The sequence below is a fragment of the Phacochoerus africanus genome, chromosome 7 (assembly GCF_016906955.1).
Source record: "Phacochoerus africanus isolate WHEZ1 chromosome 7, ROS_Pafr_v1, whole genome shotgun sequence".
NCBI lineage: Eukaryota > Metazoa > Chordata > Mammalia > Artiodactyla > Suidae > Phacochoerus > Phacochoerus africanus.
This window is the reverse complement of record NC_062550.1, coordinates 65,877,130-65,894,121: the sequence shown is the minus strand read 5'-3', so window position 1 is coordinate 65,894,121 and position 16,992 is coordinate 65,877,130. Positions and strand designations below refer to the sequence as shown.

The following is a 16,992-nucleotide window of genomic DNA, read 5'->3' as shown; positions in this document are numbered from 1 at the left end:
GTGTTAATTTTATAATCAATCCAGCCATAAGAACTCAAAAAGAGAAAGAGAGAAATTTCCCTCTCTGTGCTATTATAAAGCAAGTTTTAATATACTTTAAAGGGATAAAATAATTCATAGTATTTTTTACCATCCATAGTGGAATTAAGACAGATGCCGATAATGAAAGAATAATTTAATAATACATGTATTTGAGGTACCAAAAGACTACTAGAGCTCATCAATGATTGGTAAAGTTGCAGGGTACAAAATTAATGCACAGAAATCTGTTGTATTTCACACACTAAGAGTGAGCTATTAGAAAGAGAAATTAAGAAAACAATTTCGTTTACTGTCGTATAAAAAGAAATAAAATAACTAGGAATAAATTTAACTAAGGAGGTAAAGATCTATACCCGGAAAACTCTAAGACACTGATGAAAGAATCTGAACAGAAGGAAAATATACTTTGTTCATGGATTGGAAAAATTAAGATTGTCTAAAATGACAATACCACCCAAGGCAATCCACAGATTCAACGCAATACTCACCAAGATAGCACAGACTAGAACAAATAATACTAAAAATTGTAAGAAAACACGAAAGACCCCAAATAGCCAAAACAATCTTGAGAAAGAACAAAGCTAGAGGTGTCACGTTGTCTGTTTTCAAACTGTTAAAATCTATAGTAAACAAAACAGTATGGCACTGGCACAAAAACATATACATATAGATCAGTGGAACAGAGTAGAGAGTGGAGAAATGAACCCACACTTAAGTGGGCAATTATCTGTGACAAAGGACGCAAGAATATATAATGAGGGAACGACCTTCTCTTTAACACACAGTGTTGAGAAAACTGGACAATTACATTCAAAAGAATAAAACTGGACTATTGTCTCACACTATTCACAAGAATAGATTAAAAATGGATTCAAGGCTTAAGTGTAAGACCTGACACCATAAAACTTATAGAAGAAAACATGGATTTTAAACTTGGAGTAGAGTTTCTCTGGCTGAATGTTCACTTCTTTCTCTGGCAGCCACCTCATTCTTTTTAATAGTTCTTATTTTCCTTGATTAAATAAACAAGTATCCATTTGCCTCGCAACGGACATACTACTAGTAAAATTTCTTCAGGGTCTTTAAAAAAAGTATATGTGCAAAACCCAGTCTATTCTGCTGTGGCAAGGGCCTTCTGAACAAAAAAGTGCTCTTCTTTCACTACCTATATTTAACTACCTTGACATTTCTATTTGCTGAGAAAATCTTAACCTCAAACATTTTCAGTTGTTCTTAAAAAAAAAAAGATCTGAAACAGTTAACTGTGGTTTTAGCTCACGGATGAAAACTGGAGGCAAAATGCATGAGACCAACATTGTAGAGAAAGACTTTTTTCCAACTGAACTGAGTGTAAATCCAGGTAAGAAGCTGGACTGCCTGGAGTGAGTGTGGGAAGCGGGGTAGTAAAGTGGTGGAGTTCTGGAGGTCATAAATTGGTTTATAATTTATAAACCTATAAAATATAAACAGATATTGAAATTCTTGACCTAGCAAGTAAGGAGAGGGAATTATTAAGAGAAAGATGTAAGAGAAAGGAATTGGGTTAAATTTATGATGGAGAATGAAATGATTAACTTCACTGAGGAAAAAAACATACTGTAAAGTGTTGCACAGATGCATATTATTATTATTAAATAAGGTAGAAAACCTATCATGAAAGCTTGTAGGAGAGGAAATATTAAAAGGTAAGTAAAAGATATTTTCAAATTTAAAAAGTAAGCAAGGAGTTCACTTCTGGCACAGTGGGTTAAGGACCCAGTGTTTTCACTATAGTGGCTTGGTCACTGCTGTGGCACAGATTTAATCACAGGCTCACTGGCACAGGAACTTCCACACGCTGCAGGAGCAGCCAAAAAAAAAAAAAGAAAGTGAGCAAGTAAAAACTTAGTAGAGTGCTCAAATGAAATATATTACATTGGATACACCGTAAAAAGAAAAATTATATATAAACTATATAATATCACATATTACATATTTATATAGGAATTTAAAATTTAAAAAATTGTATGATGATTTAATAAGTGAAAAATGATTTCTACTAATTATGGGAAAAAATTATGGGAAAAAAGTCATAATTTAAGTCAGAAGAATTTCTTTATCTTTGATAAAAGTAGAAATCAATCAACTCAGAGAGAAGGTAATTCAGATGAGGAAAGATGATTTCTAATTCTTGTTAAATGATTTCATTTATTTCTTCATTCATTTTGTATTTTGAGTATATTTATAATAGCTGCTTATAATATTTGCCAAATATTTCCAACATCTGTGTCACCTTGGTGTGGTTTCTACTGCTTGTCTTTCCCCATGCAAGTTAAGCTTTTCATGACTATTCATATGCTGTATAATTTTGGATTGTATTTTGGACATTTTGAATAAATATTTTGTATGAGATTCTTTACATTGTTTAAATCTTTGGAGCACATGAATATTTTTGATTTTAGCAGGCAATCACTCTAGCTAGCTTCAGGCCTTTTGTAGGCTCTGGTTCCAACATCAGCTCAGTTTTTAGAGCCTTTGTAGTGTTATTCAGATATTGCTTTTTTTCTCTTCTTTCTTTCTTTCTTTCTTTTTTTTTGTCTTTTGTCTTTTTTTTTTGTCTTTTTGTCTGTTGTTGTTGTTGTTGTTGCTATTTCTTGGGCCGCTCCCGCGGCATATGGAGATTCCCAGGCTAGGGGTTGAATCGGAGCTGTAGCCACCGGCCTACGCCAGAGCCACAGCAACGCCGGATCCGAGCCGCGTCTGCAACCTACACCACAGCTCACGGCAACGCCGGATCGTTAACCCACTGAACAAGGGCAGGGACCGAACCCGCAACCTCATGGTTCCTAGTCGGATTCGTTAACCACTGCGCCATGACAGGAACTCCTCTTCTTTCTTTTTTAAATAAATTTTTATTTACAGTGTTGTATTAGTTTCAGGTGTACAGTGAAATGAATCCGTTATAAATTGGAAAAAAGTTATTATGGAACGTTGAGTAGAACTTCCTGTGCTACTCAGTAGGTCCTTGTTAGTTATCTATCTATTTTATATTAGTACTGTATATGTGTTAATCCCATCCTCTCAATATATCTCTCCCCACCACGGTTCCCCTTGGGGTCACCCTAGGTTTGATTTCAAAATCTGTGTTTGTTTCTGTTTCATAAATACATCCTTTTGCGTCATTTTTACTACATTCCATATATAATTGATATCATATGATATTTGTCTTTGTCGGATTTACTTCACTTAGTAGATATTTTTTGCAAGTGCATCAACCAGTGGCCAATCTGAAATTTGGGCAATGTTCCATTGTGAAGAGTTTATGTTTCATGTCTTTGGTACCTTAATTGGGGTCAGGTGTAAGTATGCACAGCTTGTATGTGTGTATGTGTTTATGTCTGTTTGAGGGTGGTGGGGAGTCCAGAAGTTTACTAATAAGAATCAGAGTTCTCTTTACCAAGTTCCTTCCTCTTCATTCATTTACCTCTGAGTCCGTGTACCTGTTTTAACTAGCTAGATTCCTGCTAGATTAGCATGGACATAGGTCTGAGGAGTTCTTATTAATTATGCTATTAGATACCACTGAATTGTTTTGTATAAAAGAATTATATCTTTTGTGAAAATCCTTCTGTAAATATACTCAAAGCCATGCTTCTTTTTTCTAGCCTCCAGCCAGAAATTTGTGACTGTAATTTCCTCACTCTACTATGGACTTCTCAATGGTGGCTGCATCTGTAAGACAGTGAAGCAGGAGGAAAGAGAGCAAGGAGGAAAGAAAAAGCAAAGGGTTTGGTCCCACCTTCTTAGAATCACAGCTGTATCAAATGGAAAAAAGTTATTACGGAACGTTGAGTAGAACTTCCTGTGCTACTCAGTAGGTCCTTGTTAGTTATCTATCTATTTTATATTAGTACTGTATATGTGTTAATCCCATCCTCTCAATATATCTCTCCCCACATGGACAAAAAACAAAAAACAAAAACAAAAACAAAACCCAAAAAAACACAACTGCCCTCATGAAGAGAGATACTGCTGGATACAGAGACCACACTTACTGGAGCAGAAGACCAGGAATAGGAAACTCCACAGGATTCAGTACAGGTTCCTTTTACCCAGTATATCTTCTCTGGCTTTGTGTTCTGACACCAATTGGGTGTCTTACAATTCACTTCAACTCTGACACTAGCTAGTTGTAAGTTGCATCAGATTCCACAAATTAAAGAGCAAGGTCCTCAATAAGACTGCCTTTACTTCAGATGCCAGCCACCAGTGAGTTCTCCAGGCTACCCACACTTCTGCCTGGCTGACTACAAATTGGAGCTTTCCCACAACCCCCTAGGGCTGCACCCATGGCATACGGAGGTTCCCAGACTAGGAGTTGAATCAGAACTGCAGCTGCTGACCTCTGCCACAGCCACAGCAATGTCAAATCCAAGCCACATCTGTGACAGCTCATGGCAATATTGGATCCTTAACCCACTGAGCAAGGCCAAGGATCAAAGCTGTGTCCTCATGGATACTAGTTGGATTTGTTTCCACTGAGCCACAATGGGAACTCTGGATTTTTCACCATAAGAAGAGAGAAACCCAGCAGTTGCTACATTCTGCTGAATGGCATCTATAATTACCTTAACATTCACAGCAGGACAATGATCAGAGAGTAAGCCAATGCCTTCTGTGACTTGTAAGAACTGTGAAAATAGGGATTTTAAAATTAGAGGTGGAAAGAATTTTAAAGCTCTATAAAGTTAATAACTCCACTTCAAAATATATCAAGCAAGAGTGATGTCAGAGAAGACGGCAGAGTAGAAAGCTCCTGGAATCTCTACCTCCACTTAAACAACTATTGAACTGACAGAAACTCTCTAAAGTAAATAATTTGATACTCTGGAGTCTAGTTGAAAAGTTGATCTTAGTGAGCTTTAGCTTTCCTATTCAGCAGTGGCTACCATCTTCACACCTCATTATAGTAGGGAGCCAAGGGACTGCTGTCTGTGTTCTTAATGTAGCTTTCTAGAGCCAAGGTTAGCATTGAGGACATGGTTCTCCAAATATTGAGGTTACGTGTTATTTCTGATTGCTACTTTTCATTGATAAGTGCTCAATAGCATATTTGAACAGGAAGCAGAAAGGATCAGAAAATCCAAAGATAGGATAGTTGAAAGTATTTAGTCTAAGGAACAAAAAGGAAAAAAAAAAGTAATGAAGATAAATGAACACATCCTGAAGATCTAGCAGACATATGCAGAACACGCCACCAACAGCCACCAACAGCAGCATATACATTCTTTTCAAGTGCAAATGGGACAATTTCCAGAATAGCCCATATGACATGCCACAAAACAAGTCGATAAATTTGAAAAGACTGAATTCATACAAAGTTCCTTTTGCCACCACAATGGAATGAAAGCAGACAGCAATAATGAAAGGAAAAATGGAAAACACACATATATGTGGAAATCAAAGCACCCACTCTTACATACTCAATGATCAAAAAAGAAATCACAAGAGAAATTAGAAAATACATCAAAACAAATGAAATGAAAACAAACATACCCAAACTTACGGTGTGCCATGGAAGCAGTACTGAGAGGAAAATTTACAGTTGTAAATGTATTCTCATATATTATTAAACTATATAAAGTTAAAAGAAAATTATAAAAGTGGTTTAAAAAAGGAACAAAGGAGAAACATAGGATCAACTGGAAAACAAGGTTTAAAATAGCAATAAATACATATTTATCAATAATTTCCCTAAATGTCAATGGACTGAATGCTCTAATCAAAAGACATAAAGTGGCAGACTGGATAAAAAAACAAGAGCCAACAATACACTGCCTACAAGAGACCCACCTTAGGGCAAAGGACACATGTTAACTGAAAGTGAGGGGATGGAAAAAGATATTTGATGCAAATAGAAATGACAGGAAAGCAGCAGTTGCTATACTGTTATCAGACAATATAGGCCATAAAAAAAGTAAAGAACACTAATGATAAAAGGATCAATTCAACAAGAGGATATTGCAGTTCCTGTCAGAGGGCTCAGTGATAACAAACCCAGCTAGTATCTATAAGGATGGGAGTTCAGTCCCTGGCCTTTCTTAGTGGGTCAGAGGTCTGGCATTGCCATCTCAACAGATACTGCAAAAATACAAAATAAAATGAGAATACTATGAAAAATTTTATGCCAACAAATTTGACAACCTAGAAGATATGGACAACTTTCTAGACACATACAGTCCATCAAAACTGAATCAAGAAGAAACAGACCAACTGAACAGACCGATCACTAGAAATGAAATTGAATATGTCATAAAAACACTCCCTACAGATAAAAGCCCAGGACCAGATGGCTTCACAGGCAAATTCTACCAAACATATAAAGAGGATCTGGTGCCCATCCTCCTTAAACTTTTTCAAAAGGCTGAAGAAGAAGGAACACTCCCAAAGACATTCTATGATGCCCCCATCACCCTAGTTCCAAAACCAGACAAAGCTACCACCAAAAAAGAAAACTATCAGCCAATATTTTTGATGAATATAGATGCAAAAATTTTCAACAAAATTTTAGCAAACCGAATCCAACAACATATCAAACAGATCATACACCATGACCAGGTAGGATTCATCCCATGTTCACAAGGTTGGTTCAACATATGCAAATCAATCAACGTCATACACTTCATTAACAAAAGAAAAGTCAAAAATCATATGATCATCTCAATAGATGCAGAAAAAGCATTTGACAAAGTCCAATATCATTCATGATCAAAACTCTCGCCAAAGTGGGTATAGAGGGAATATTCCTGAACATAATCAAAGCCACTTATGACAAACCCACAGCAAATATAATTCTCAATGGAGAAAAACTGGAAGCCTTCTCACTCAAATCTGGAACAAGACAAGGATGCCCACTCTCACCACTGCAATTCAACATAGTTTTGGAAGTCCTAGCCACAGCAATTAGATAAACAAAAGAAATAAAATCATCCATATAGGAAGAGAAGAGGTAAAACTGTCACTGTATGCAGATAACATGATACTATACATAGAAAACCCTAGGGACTCAACCCAAAAACTACTTGAACTGATTAATAAATTCAGCAAAGTAGCAGGATATAAGATTAATATTCAGAAATCAGTTGCATTTCTGTGTACCAACAATGAAATATTAGAAAAGGAATACAAAAATACGATACCTTTTAAAATTGCACCTCACAAAATCAAATACCTGGGAATACACCTGACCAAGGAGGTAAAGGACTTATATGCTGAGAACTATAAAACTTTAATCAAAGAAATTAAAGAAGATGTAAAGGAATGGAAAGATATTCCATGTTCATGGATTAGAAAAATCAATATTGTAAAAATGGCCATATTACCCAAAGCAATCTACAGATTCCATGCAATCTCTATCAAATTACCCATGACATTTTTCACAGAACTAGAACAAACAATCCAAACATTTATATGGAACCACAAAAGACCCAGAATTGCCAAAGAAATCCTGAGAAAAAAAACCAAGCAGGTGGCATAACTCTCCCAGACGTCAAGCAATATTACAAAGCTGCAGTCATCAAAGCAGTGTGGTACTGGTATCAAAACAGACAGACAGACGAATGGAACAGAAGAGAGAACCCAGAAATAAACCCTGACACCTATGGTCAATTAATCTTTGACAAAGGAGGCAAGAACATAATATGGGAAAAAGAAAGTCTACTCAGCAAGCATTTCTGGGAAAACTGGACAGCTGCATGCAAAGCAATGAAATTAGAACACACCCTCACACCATGCACAAAAATAAACTCAAAATGGCTGAAAGACTTAAATATATGACAGGACACCATCAAACTCCTAGAAGAGAACATAGGCAAAACACTCTCTGACATCAACCTCATGAATATTTTCTCAGGTCAGTCTCCCAAGGCAACAGAAATAAGAGCAAAAATAAACAAATGGGACCTAATCAAACTGAAAAGCTTTTGCACACAAAGGAAACTCAAAAGAAAACAAAAAGATAACTTACAGAATGGAAGAAAATAGTTTCAAACGATGCAATGGACAAGGGCTTAATCTCTAGAATATATAAGCAACTTATGAAACTCAATAGCAAAAAAGCAAATCACCCGATGGAAAAAAGGGCAAAAGACCCGAATAGACTGTTCTCCAAGGAAGATATACAGATGGCCAACAAGCACATGAAAACATGCTCAATATCTCTGATTGTAAGAGAAATTCAAATCAAAACGACCATAAGATACCACCTCACACCAGTCAGAATGGCCATCATTAGTAAGTCCACAAATAACAAGTGCTGGAGGGGTTGTGGAGAAAAGGGAACCCTCCTGCACTGCTGCTGGGAAAGTAAGCTGGTACAGCCACTATGGAGAATGGTTTGGAGATACCTTAGAAATCTGTACATAGAACTACCATATGACCCCACAATCCCACTCTTGGGCATATACCCAGACAAAACTTTCCTTGAAAAAGACACATGCACCCACTGTTCATTGCGGCACTATTCACAATAGCCAAGACATGGAAACAACCCAAATGTCCATTGATAGATGATTGAATTAGGAAGATGTGGTATATATACACAATGGAATACTACTCAGCCATAAAAAAAGAATGACATAATGCCGTTTGTACCAACATGGATGGAACTGGAGATTCTCATACTGAGTGAAATGTCAGACAAAGACAAATACCATATGATATCACTTATAACTGGAATCTAATATACAGCACAAATGAATACTTCCACAGAAAAGAAAATCATGGACATGGAGAATAGACTTCTGGTTGCCTGGGGGGAGAGGGAGGGAGTGGGAGGGATCAGGAGTTTGGGGTTATCGGATGCAAACTATTGCTCTTGGAATGGATTTATAATAAGATCCTGCTGAGTAGCATTGAGAACTGTCTAGATACTTATATCACAACAGAACAAAGGGAGGAAAAAAAAAATGTATACATGTAAGTGTAACTTGGTCCCCATGCTGTACAGCAGAAAAAAAAAAGAGTGCAGAAAGGGAACAGTGGCATGCAGATAAATTTCTACCTCATCTAGATAGTAAATTACTTGATTATGTGGGGATTTTTTGTGTCTATGGGAGAAAATTCACCAAGTTGTACACTCAGTATTTGTTGCTTTGTCTAAGCTATATTTTAATAAAAGTGTCCTTGGAGTATAAAAAAAAAAAAGAAAGAAAACTAATATAGAACTAAATACGATCCATCAATTCCACTCCTGGGCATTTATCTGGACAAAACTACAACTCAAAAAGATACTCCAGTGTTCATTGCAGCACTATTCACAATAGCCAAGACATGGAAACAATTTAAATGTCCATGGAGTGATGGATGGATTAACAGGATGTGGTATATAAATGCAATGGAATACTACTCAGCCACAAAAAAGAACAAAATAATTCTATTTGCAGCAACATGGATGCAAGTAGAGATTCTCGTACCAAGTGGAGTAAGTCAGAAAGAGAAAGTCAAATACCATATGATATTACTTATATGTGGAATCTCAAACTTGGCAGAAATGAACCTATCTGCAAACAGAAACAGACTCACAGACATAGAGAACAGACTTGTTGTTGCCAAGGGGGTGGGGAGGAGGGAGTGGGATAGACCAGGAGTTTGGGGTTAGTCAATACAAACTATTACATTTAGGATGGGTATAGAATGAGAGCCTCCTGTATAGCACAGGGAACTATGTTCAATCTCTTGGGATGGAAGATGATTGAAGATAATATGAGAAAAAGAATTATATATATATAACAGGGTCACTTTGCTGTATAGCAGAAACTGGCATAACATTGTAAATCAACTATAATTTAAAAAAATTTTAAAAATATAGCATTGGAGTTCCCGTCATGGCTCAGTGGTTAACGAATCCGACTAGGAACCATGAGGCTGCGGGTTTGATCCCTGGCCTTGCTCGGTGGGTTAAGAATCTGGCACTGTCGTGTAGACTGCAGATGCGGCTCGGATCCCACATTGCTGTGGCTCTGGTGTAGGCCGGCAGCTACAGCTACCATTAGACCCCTAGCCTGGGAACCTCCATATGCTGCTGGTGCGGCCCTAGAAAACGCAAAAAGACCAAAAAAAATATATATATATATGTGTATATATATATATATATATATATATATATAGAGAGAGAGAGAGAGAGAGAGAGAGAGAGAGAGCGAGAGAGAGAGAGAGCATAAAAGCAACATTTCTTCTAGGTTAATAATTATCATCTCTGTGTTTTCTGGAAGGACTTCCTATTAAGATAAAAAGGCCCCTCTGACCACTGGGTTGGCCTGAGCAGAAAACAAGGACAACCTTGGAGATGGATAAATGGCACTGCATGCACCAGATGGTAAGTTTTGAAAAATGTGGCAGCAATATTTGTGTTTGAATTTACTTTGCATGAAACTGAAAGTATTCTCTAGTAACATGCTCTAAAAATTCTTAATTTAAGATTAGTCATTAAAGGAAGAAAGTGCCAATTTGTAAGCTGCAAAGGCCACTCATAGGTGGCATAGTTGAAAGCCTACAAACTTGATTCTGGCCTCATCTATGTTATTTACCAAATCTTTCTACTTGAACAAACCACACAACATCTTTAAGCCTGTTACTTATCTCTATAGCAAAATCAATTGTACTTGCACTACTGATTTCACGGGGTGGTTGTGAGGATCAGAGATTTTGATGTATATATTAGCACACTTTAATTTTAAAATACTAAATAAATGTAAGTTAAATTGTTAAATAAAACTACCATTGCATCAATCTTCAGTCCTTTACAGGGATATTATGAAAGATGGTAATGATGCTTAATATTTATAAGATTATAGTTATAATGTTTAAGACAGGTAACATTTGATATTGTCAAGTTTAATCTCATTTGCATATTTATAAGGTCTTTAATACTACTGAAAACATTTTGGATAATGCTAGAAGACTTGGACTCAGACAATTTCACTAAATACATGCTTGTCTGAGGTGACAAGGAGATTTTGACAAGATGCTTTATGATAATACAGGAGTCAATATTGAAAATATAGCTTTATTTAGTGGTAAGGGTCCTGGTCTAAACATTGGTAGGTTTGAAAACTACTTCTTCTTCATTAACTTTTTGACCTTCCTTGGACAGATGGTAAGTTTTAGGAATGAGAACTCATATTTACACACCGGGGTATCTGCAGTGCCCAACCCATTGTACATGCTTGATAAATACTTAGAGTCAACCTTTATTTCTTCCTTTACAAGTCTGAAATAATTTACTCCGTCTAATTTACAAAGTATTTTAAGGATCAAATATATTGTTAACTATCCAGGTGTAATCTGATCATCACTATAGAAATGAAAATGTATTATATTTATTAAGACCTAGCTTGTCTCAACAATTAGCAAACCCTTTCAGAATACAGCAATTTTAACCAGTAGGGAAACTTATCTAAATGTTGACTTAAATGTCTATGTCAGATCATTGAAACAACTCAATAGCACTGTATTTTGAGTACTGGAACAACTAAGGAAGTAGGAAGACTATGATGAAACATGTGAAAAAAACTGCTGAGTTTTCAGTTATTTAAGGAAAAAGAAATTCAGTTATGTAAGGAAGTAGAATATTGCTGAAACTGAGAAAAAACAGATGTCTGACCTTTCCCATGAGCCAAGTGGGGCTTTGGATGTAGTTGGAAGAATCCTATGCTTATAGATATAAGATAAATTTGATTCACTATCTTTATAGTTGATTGATTGTATCTCCAGCTAATCAAAGCCTATTGACTAGTGATCGATACAAAAGGCAGGAGAAAATCTGGGCCTATGAAGACAAAAATATTTACCTGTAACATAGCATTTCTTCATTCTATTTACCAAAGTGAGCAAGGTGGAAATAGCCTAGGCTGTATGGTTTAATTGATTTAGGTATGAATTCTAATTTTATTTGCTATGGGACCTTGAGAAATTTAGTTTTTTGTTTATAAAAAGAGGTAATAATACATGTCTTACAAGGTAAGTTTTAATACTATAGATAAGGTATGTGTCATGTATATTTATGTATATTTATAGGCTGAATTAAATTTTCTTATTTTCTCATCTTGTCTAGAGACACTGTTTGGTTCCTCTTTTAAATCTTTCTTTAGTGTAATTACTTTGCTTGAGATTCAGCGTTTTCATTTTATTCAGATTTCTAGGATTATAATCCTGACTGTCAGTTGAGAGTATGTTGTTGTGGTTATTGTTTTTCATGAACAACGTGGTTCTTGCCAATTGGCACACAAGGTTAAAATGATAGGGTATGATGGGCTCTACCCAGCTGCCTTCTCCTTGAGCTGTTCTATGTGTGCTTGCCTCAGATCTGTCACTCCTTGAGACCTCAGCTTCTTGGTCCTAAGAAAGTGCTGTGATTCATGGCAGCGAATTTGGCTTATGCTCTCCAGTATCTGCTGAAGTGAGGACATCCAAAAGCGCTGGGGAACATCATGGTTAATTTTGTGTCAAAATTGTTCTGGATATATTTGTAAATATCTTTTTTTTTTTTTTTTTAGGTGAGATTTAAATTAGTGGACTTTGGGAGTTCCTGTGATGGCTCAGTGGAAATGAATCTGACTAGCATGCATGAGGATGCAGGTTCAATCCCTGGCATCACTCAGTGGGTTAAGGATCTGGTGTGGTCGTGAGCTATGGTGTAATTTGCAGATATGGCTCAGATCCCACGTTGCTGTGGTTGTGGTGTGGGCCAGCAGCTGTAGCTCCGATCAACCTCTAGCCTGGGAACCTCCATATGCCACAGGTGTGGCCCTAAATAAAATAAAATAAAATAAAATAAAATAAATTAGTGCACTTTGAGTCAAGATGATTGCCCTCCATAATGTGGGTAGGCCTCATCCAATCAGTTGAAGACCTAAATAAAGCAAAGACCGATTTCTTCCAAACAGAAGAAATTCTGGCAGCAGATGGACTTTGAACTGGTGGTAATTTGTAACTAGAGGACACGGAAGGAGCACTGAGGAGGAAGGGCCTTCAATTCCTGTTTCTGATTATTTCAGTTCTGCTTTCTCTTTTTGCTCTTTCTATTACAGTATGCAACTAACATGCAACTAACATTAAAAGTGCTAACTGTACCATCAAGAACCCTGTGGCAACAAGCAGATACAAATGCAAAACTATTCAGGGGCTGGAATATCATTTAACCATAAAAAGAATGAGATATTGATTGGCCAACAGGGACCTGCTGGGTAGCACAGAGAACTCTACCCAATATTCTGTGATAATCTATGTGGGAAAAGAATCTGAAAGAGAATAGATCTGTGTACACTTAGAACTGCATCACTCTGCTGTACATCAGAAATGATCACACCCTTATAAATCAACTATACTTCAATAAAAGTTTAAAAAATGAAAAAAAAAGAATGAAGTACAAATACATACTACAGTCCGGTAACCCTCGAAAAAAAACATTATGCTAAGTGAAAAAAGTCAGTCACCAAGGGTCATGTATTGTATGACTTGATGTGTATGAAACATCCAGAATAAGCAACATCATAGATATACACACAGATTGGGGTTCGACTGGGGTTGGCTGTGCTGGTGGGAGGTGGGAAGCAACTGCTTAATGGGTACAGGGTTTCCTCTCAGGGTAATGAAAATGTTCTGGAACTAGATAGAGATGGTGGTTGAACAACATTGTGAATGTACCTAATGCCACTGAATCATCCACTTTAAAAAGAGTTAATTTTACATTATTCCAATTTTATCTCAATTAAAAGTAAAAGTATTTGGGAGTGACCCTCTCACAATGCAGAAAAATCCACACGTAAGGTTAGTTCACAATAGAAAACAAAAAAGCATTATCTAGGAAGAGTCCACAGAAGCAACAAACGAGAATTGGTCAGGACCAGAAGAGCCCAAGACCAGGTAAGCGACAACCTGAAAAACTACTAGAAAATAAAGGAAGTGATCTGAAGCAGTGTATCTGAAGCAGGAGAGGAATTGAAACTGTTTAAAATAAAAGAAACAAAATAGGCATGTTTTAAAAATAACTAAACTGAACTTTTAGAAATAAACAATCTAAAAGCTAAAATTTTTAATGAATCAAATAAACATCTGATTAAATTAGACTGAAGGGTAAGTAATGTACTGTAACTTTTAAAAATTGAGGAAAATTAAGAGATTAAAAAATATGTAAGACATTTAAAAAACTTGGATGATAGAATGAGAAGATGCCAGAGAAGTTTTAATGAGAATTCTATAAGAAATAAATGAAATAAAATGATAAGAGAAAAACAATATTGAAGGCGTCAATGACAAATATTTTTTCCAGAATTCTCTTTATTGGGTAATGAAAATATAAACTGTTAGAATTTCTTTTAAGAAAAATTTGTCAATATCCAATGAAATCGAAGAATATGCATATTCTTCTTTTTTTTTTTTTTTTTTTTCCCAGCAGCATTCATGGCATATGTAAGTTCCTGGGCCATGGGTTGAATCTGAGCCTCCTTAGAGACAATGGCAGATCCTTAACCCACTGAGCCACAGAAGGAATTCCAAATGTGCCTATTCTAAAAGCTCTTAAACCTATTTGTAATAGAGCCTACTTATAGTTTTCTTTCTTCTTCTTCTTTTTTTTTTTTTTTGTCTTTTTAGGGGCATGTGGCATATGGAAGTTCCCAGGCTAGGGGGTCTAATCGGAGGTGCAGCTGCTGGCCTACATCACAGCCCCAGTAACACCAGATTTGAGCAGCATCTGCAACCTATGCCACAGCTCACCACAACGCCAGAACATTAATTCACTGAGCGAGGTCAGGGATTAAACCCACGTCTGAATGAATACTAGTCAGGTTCATTAATGGCTGAGCCATGACAGGAACCACAAGAATGTGCATATTAAAAATAAAGATTAGGAGTTCCCGTCGTGGCGCAGTGGTTGATGAATCTGACTAGGAACCATGAGGTTTCGGGTTCGATCCCTGGCCTTGCTCAGTGGGTTAAGGATCCGGTGTTGCCGTGAGCTGTGGTATAGGTTGCAGACGCGGCTCGGATCCCGCGTTGCTGTGGCTCTGGCGTAGGCCGGAGGCTACAGCTCCAATTGGACCCCTAGCCTGGGAACCTCCATATGCTGCGGGAGAGGCCCAAGAAATGGCAAAAGGACGAAAAAAAAAAAAAAAAAAGATTGTGTTCCTTCGTCCTGGGTTACCAAGGCTGGTGCTCCTTTGATGATAAGACTCCCTTCCCAGGTTCCAAGTCCAGACTGACTCACTGTGTACATACACAATGGTCTCTTCTTTTTTTCTTTTTTGAAACCTTGAAGAAATGCAACCCTAACTTATTTAATATTCTTTGTTCAAACAAGATATAAAACTGTGTTGAAAACCCTGATTCTCTGAAACACTTTCTCAAGAGTTATCTGTGAAATAGGCTTCCAGGTTAGTCATCAGTTTGGCTCAAATAAAACTCTTTCCTATTCTTTTTTTTAGGGCCACACCTGCAGCATATGGAAGTTCCCAAGCTAGGGGTTGAGTCAGAGCTGCAACTGCCAGCCTACGCCACAGCCAAGGCAACCCCAGATCCTTAACCCACTGAGCAAGGTCAGGGATCAAACCTGCATCCTCATAGATATTAGTTGGGTTCTTAACCTGCCGAGCCACAATGGGAACTTCACCTATTCTTATCACTGATTGCTTATTGATTATTTCTGTCAACAAATCAAAAAAGTACTATTCAGAAAAGTGTCTAATTCTGATCCTGATTCAAAATCAGTTATGTAGTTACATTATGCACAATTCTAATGGGATTTGATGATTTGATTAGTTCACAGACCGTAAATAGTGGGAGAGAAGTAAGGAGTGAAAACGTTTCTAGAGAGAAACATGAAATTCAGCAGCAAAGAATTAGAGCTGGAGAAAAGACAAATAACCAGAAGAAGAGGTATTTCCCAAACAGCTTGTCACTTCGAGTCTCTTACTTTGGAGGGATATAGTAGTATGTACTTCTATTTGTCTTGAAGCCTGCATTATATTACAGTAAGGTTTAAAAATCCGTGTTCGAAGCTGAGCATTAACACCCATCTCATTTTGTTCCATCGGCCCTGTTGAAGACAGCAGGTTGAGAAGAGTGGGATAAAGTGTGGAGACAATACACCGTGATTGAAGATAGAAGAAAGGAAAAGCTATAGCAGTTTTCCTGACAGTCTGAACTCCAAGGTGGGCTCTTGGGCGGGTTAACTTCAGGAGCCACCTGCCCTAAATGCTATTGTTTTCCTAGAGCAACACCTAGGTGTTGAGGTGAGACAATGCTCTGTTTTTTTTTTTTTTTTTTTCTTTTTAGGGCTGCACCCTCATTATATGGAAGTTCCAGGCTAGGGGTTAAATCAGAGCTACAGCTGCTGGCTTACACCAGAGCCATAGCAACACAGAGCTGAGCTGCCTCTGTGGCCTACATCACAGCTCACAGCAATGACAGATCCTTAATCTACTGAGCAAGGCCAGGGATCGAACCTGCATCCTCGTGGATCCTAGTTGGGTTTGTTGTCATGAGCCACAATGGGAACTCTGAAAACACTCTGTTTTAGAGATACAGTAAATGACATACAAAGAGTATTTTGAGAGAAATGGGGTATATCCTATGCACTGTGAACCTATTCTTTGTTTCCTATAAATCTCCGGTACCACATATATGTCTTACTAATGCTTCGGAATGAATTTGCTACAGCGACTGGGAATGGTGTTGAGTCCTGCCTCAAGGATGCCACGGGGTGAAGGTAAAAGCTACTTGCAGTAGAGCTGAGAGCCAAGTTCCTTTCAAGGCTTTATCATCATAGGACTGGGAGAGTACAGATAGAAGGCCCATGTGAAGAGGAAGTCACATTTCATTAGAGAACCAACAGGAAAGTTGTCTTAAACTTGCAAAAAAAAAAAAAAAAAAAGAGCAAAACCAAACTCTCAGTTTTTCTAGTAATAGAATACA

General features: G+C 37.1%; 1 protein-coding gene across 6 annotated transcripts in view; it reads left to right on the top strand.

Annotated features, from left to right (window-relative positions):
• The window catches only part of CLEC2D (C-type lectin domain family 2 member D), a 66,140-nt gene extending 53,544 nt beyond the window's left edge, over positions 1-12,596 (top strand). For 4 of the 6 annotated variants that reach the window (XM_047787580.1, XM_047787579.1, XM_047787582.1 and 1 more), the window contains one exon: positions 3,687-3,891. In XM_047787580.1, the coding sequence (XP_047643536.1) occupies positions 3,687-3,877 (191 nt within the window). In that variant the 3' untranslated portion in view covers positions 3,878-3,891. Of the gene's footprint in view, positions 1-3,686; positions 3,892-10,292; positions 10,778-12,575 lie in introns of those variants that run through there. The other 2 variants (XR_007135881.1, XM_047787584.1) reach the window with 2 other exon arrangements.
• Positions 12,597-16,992: the final 4,396 nt, after the last annotated feature.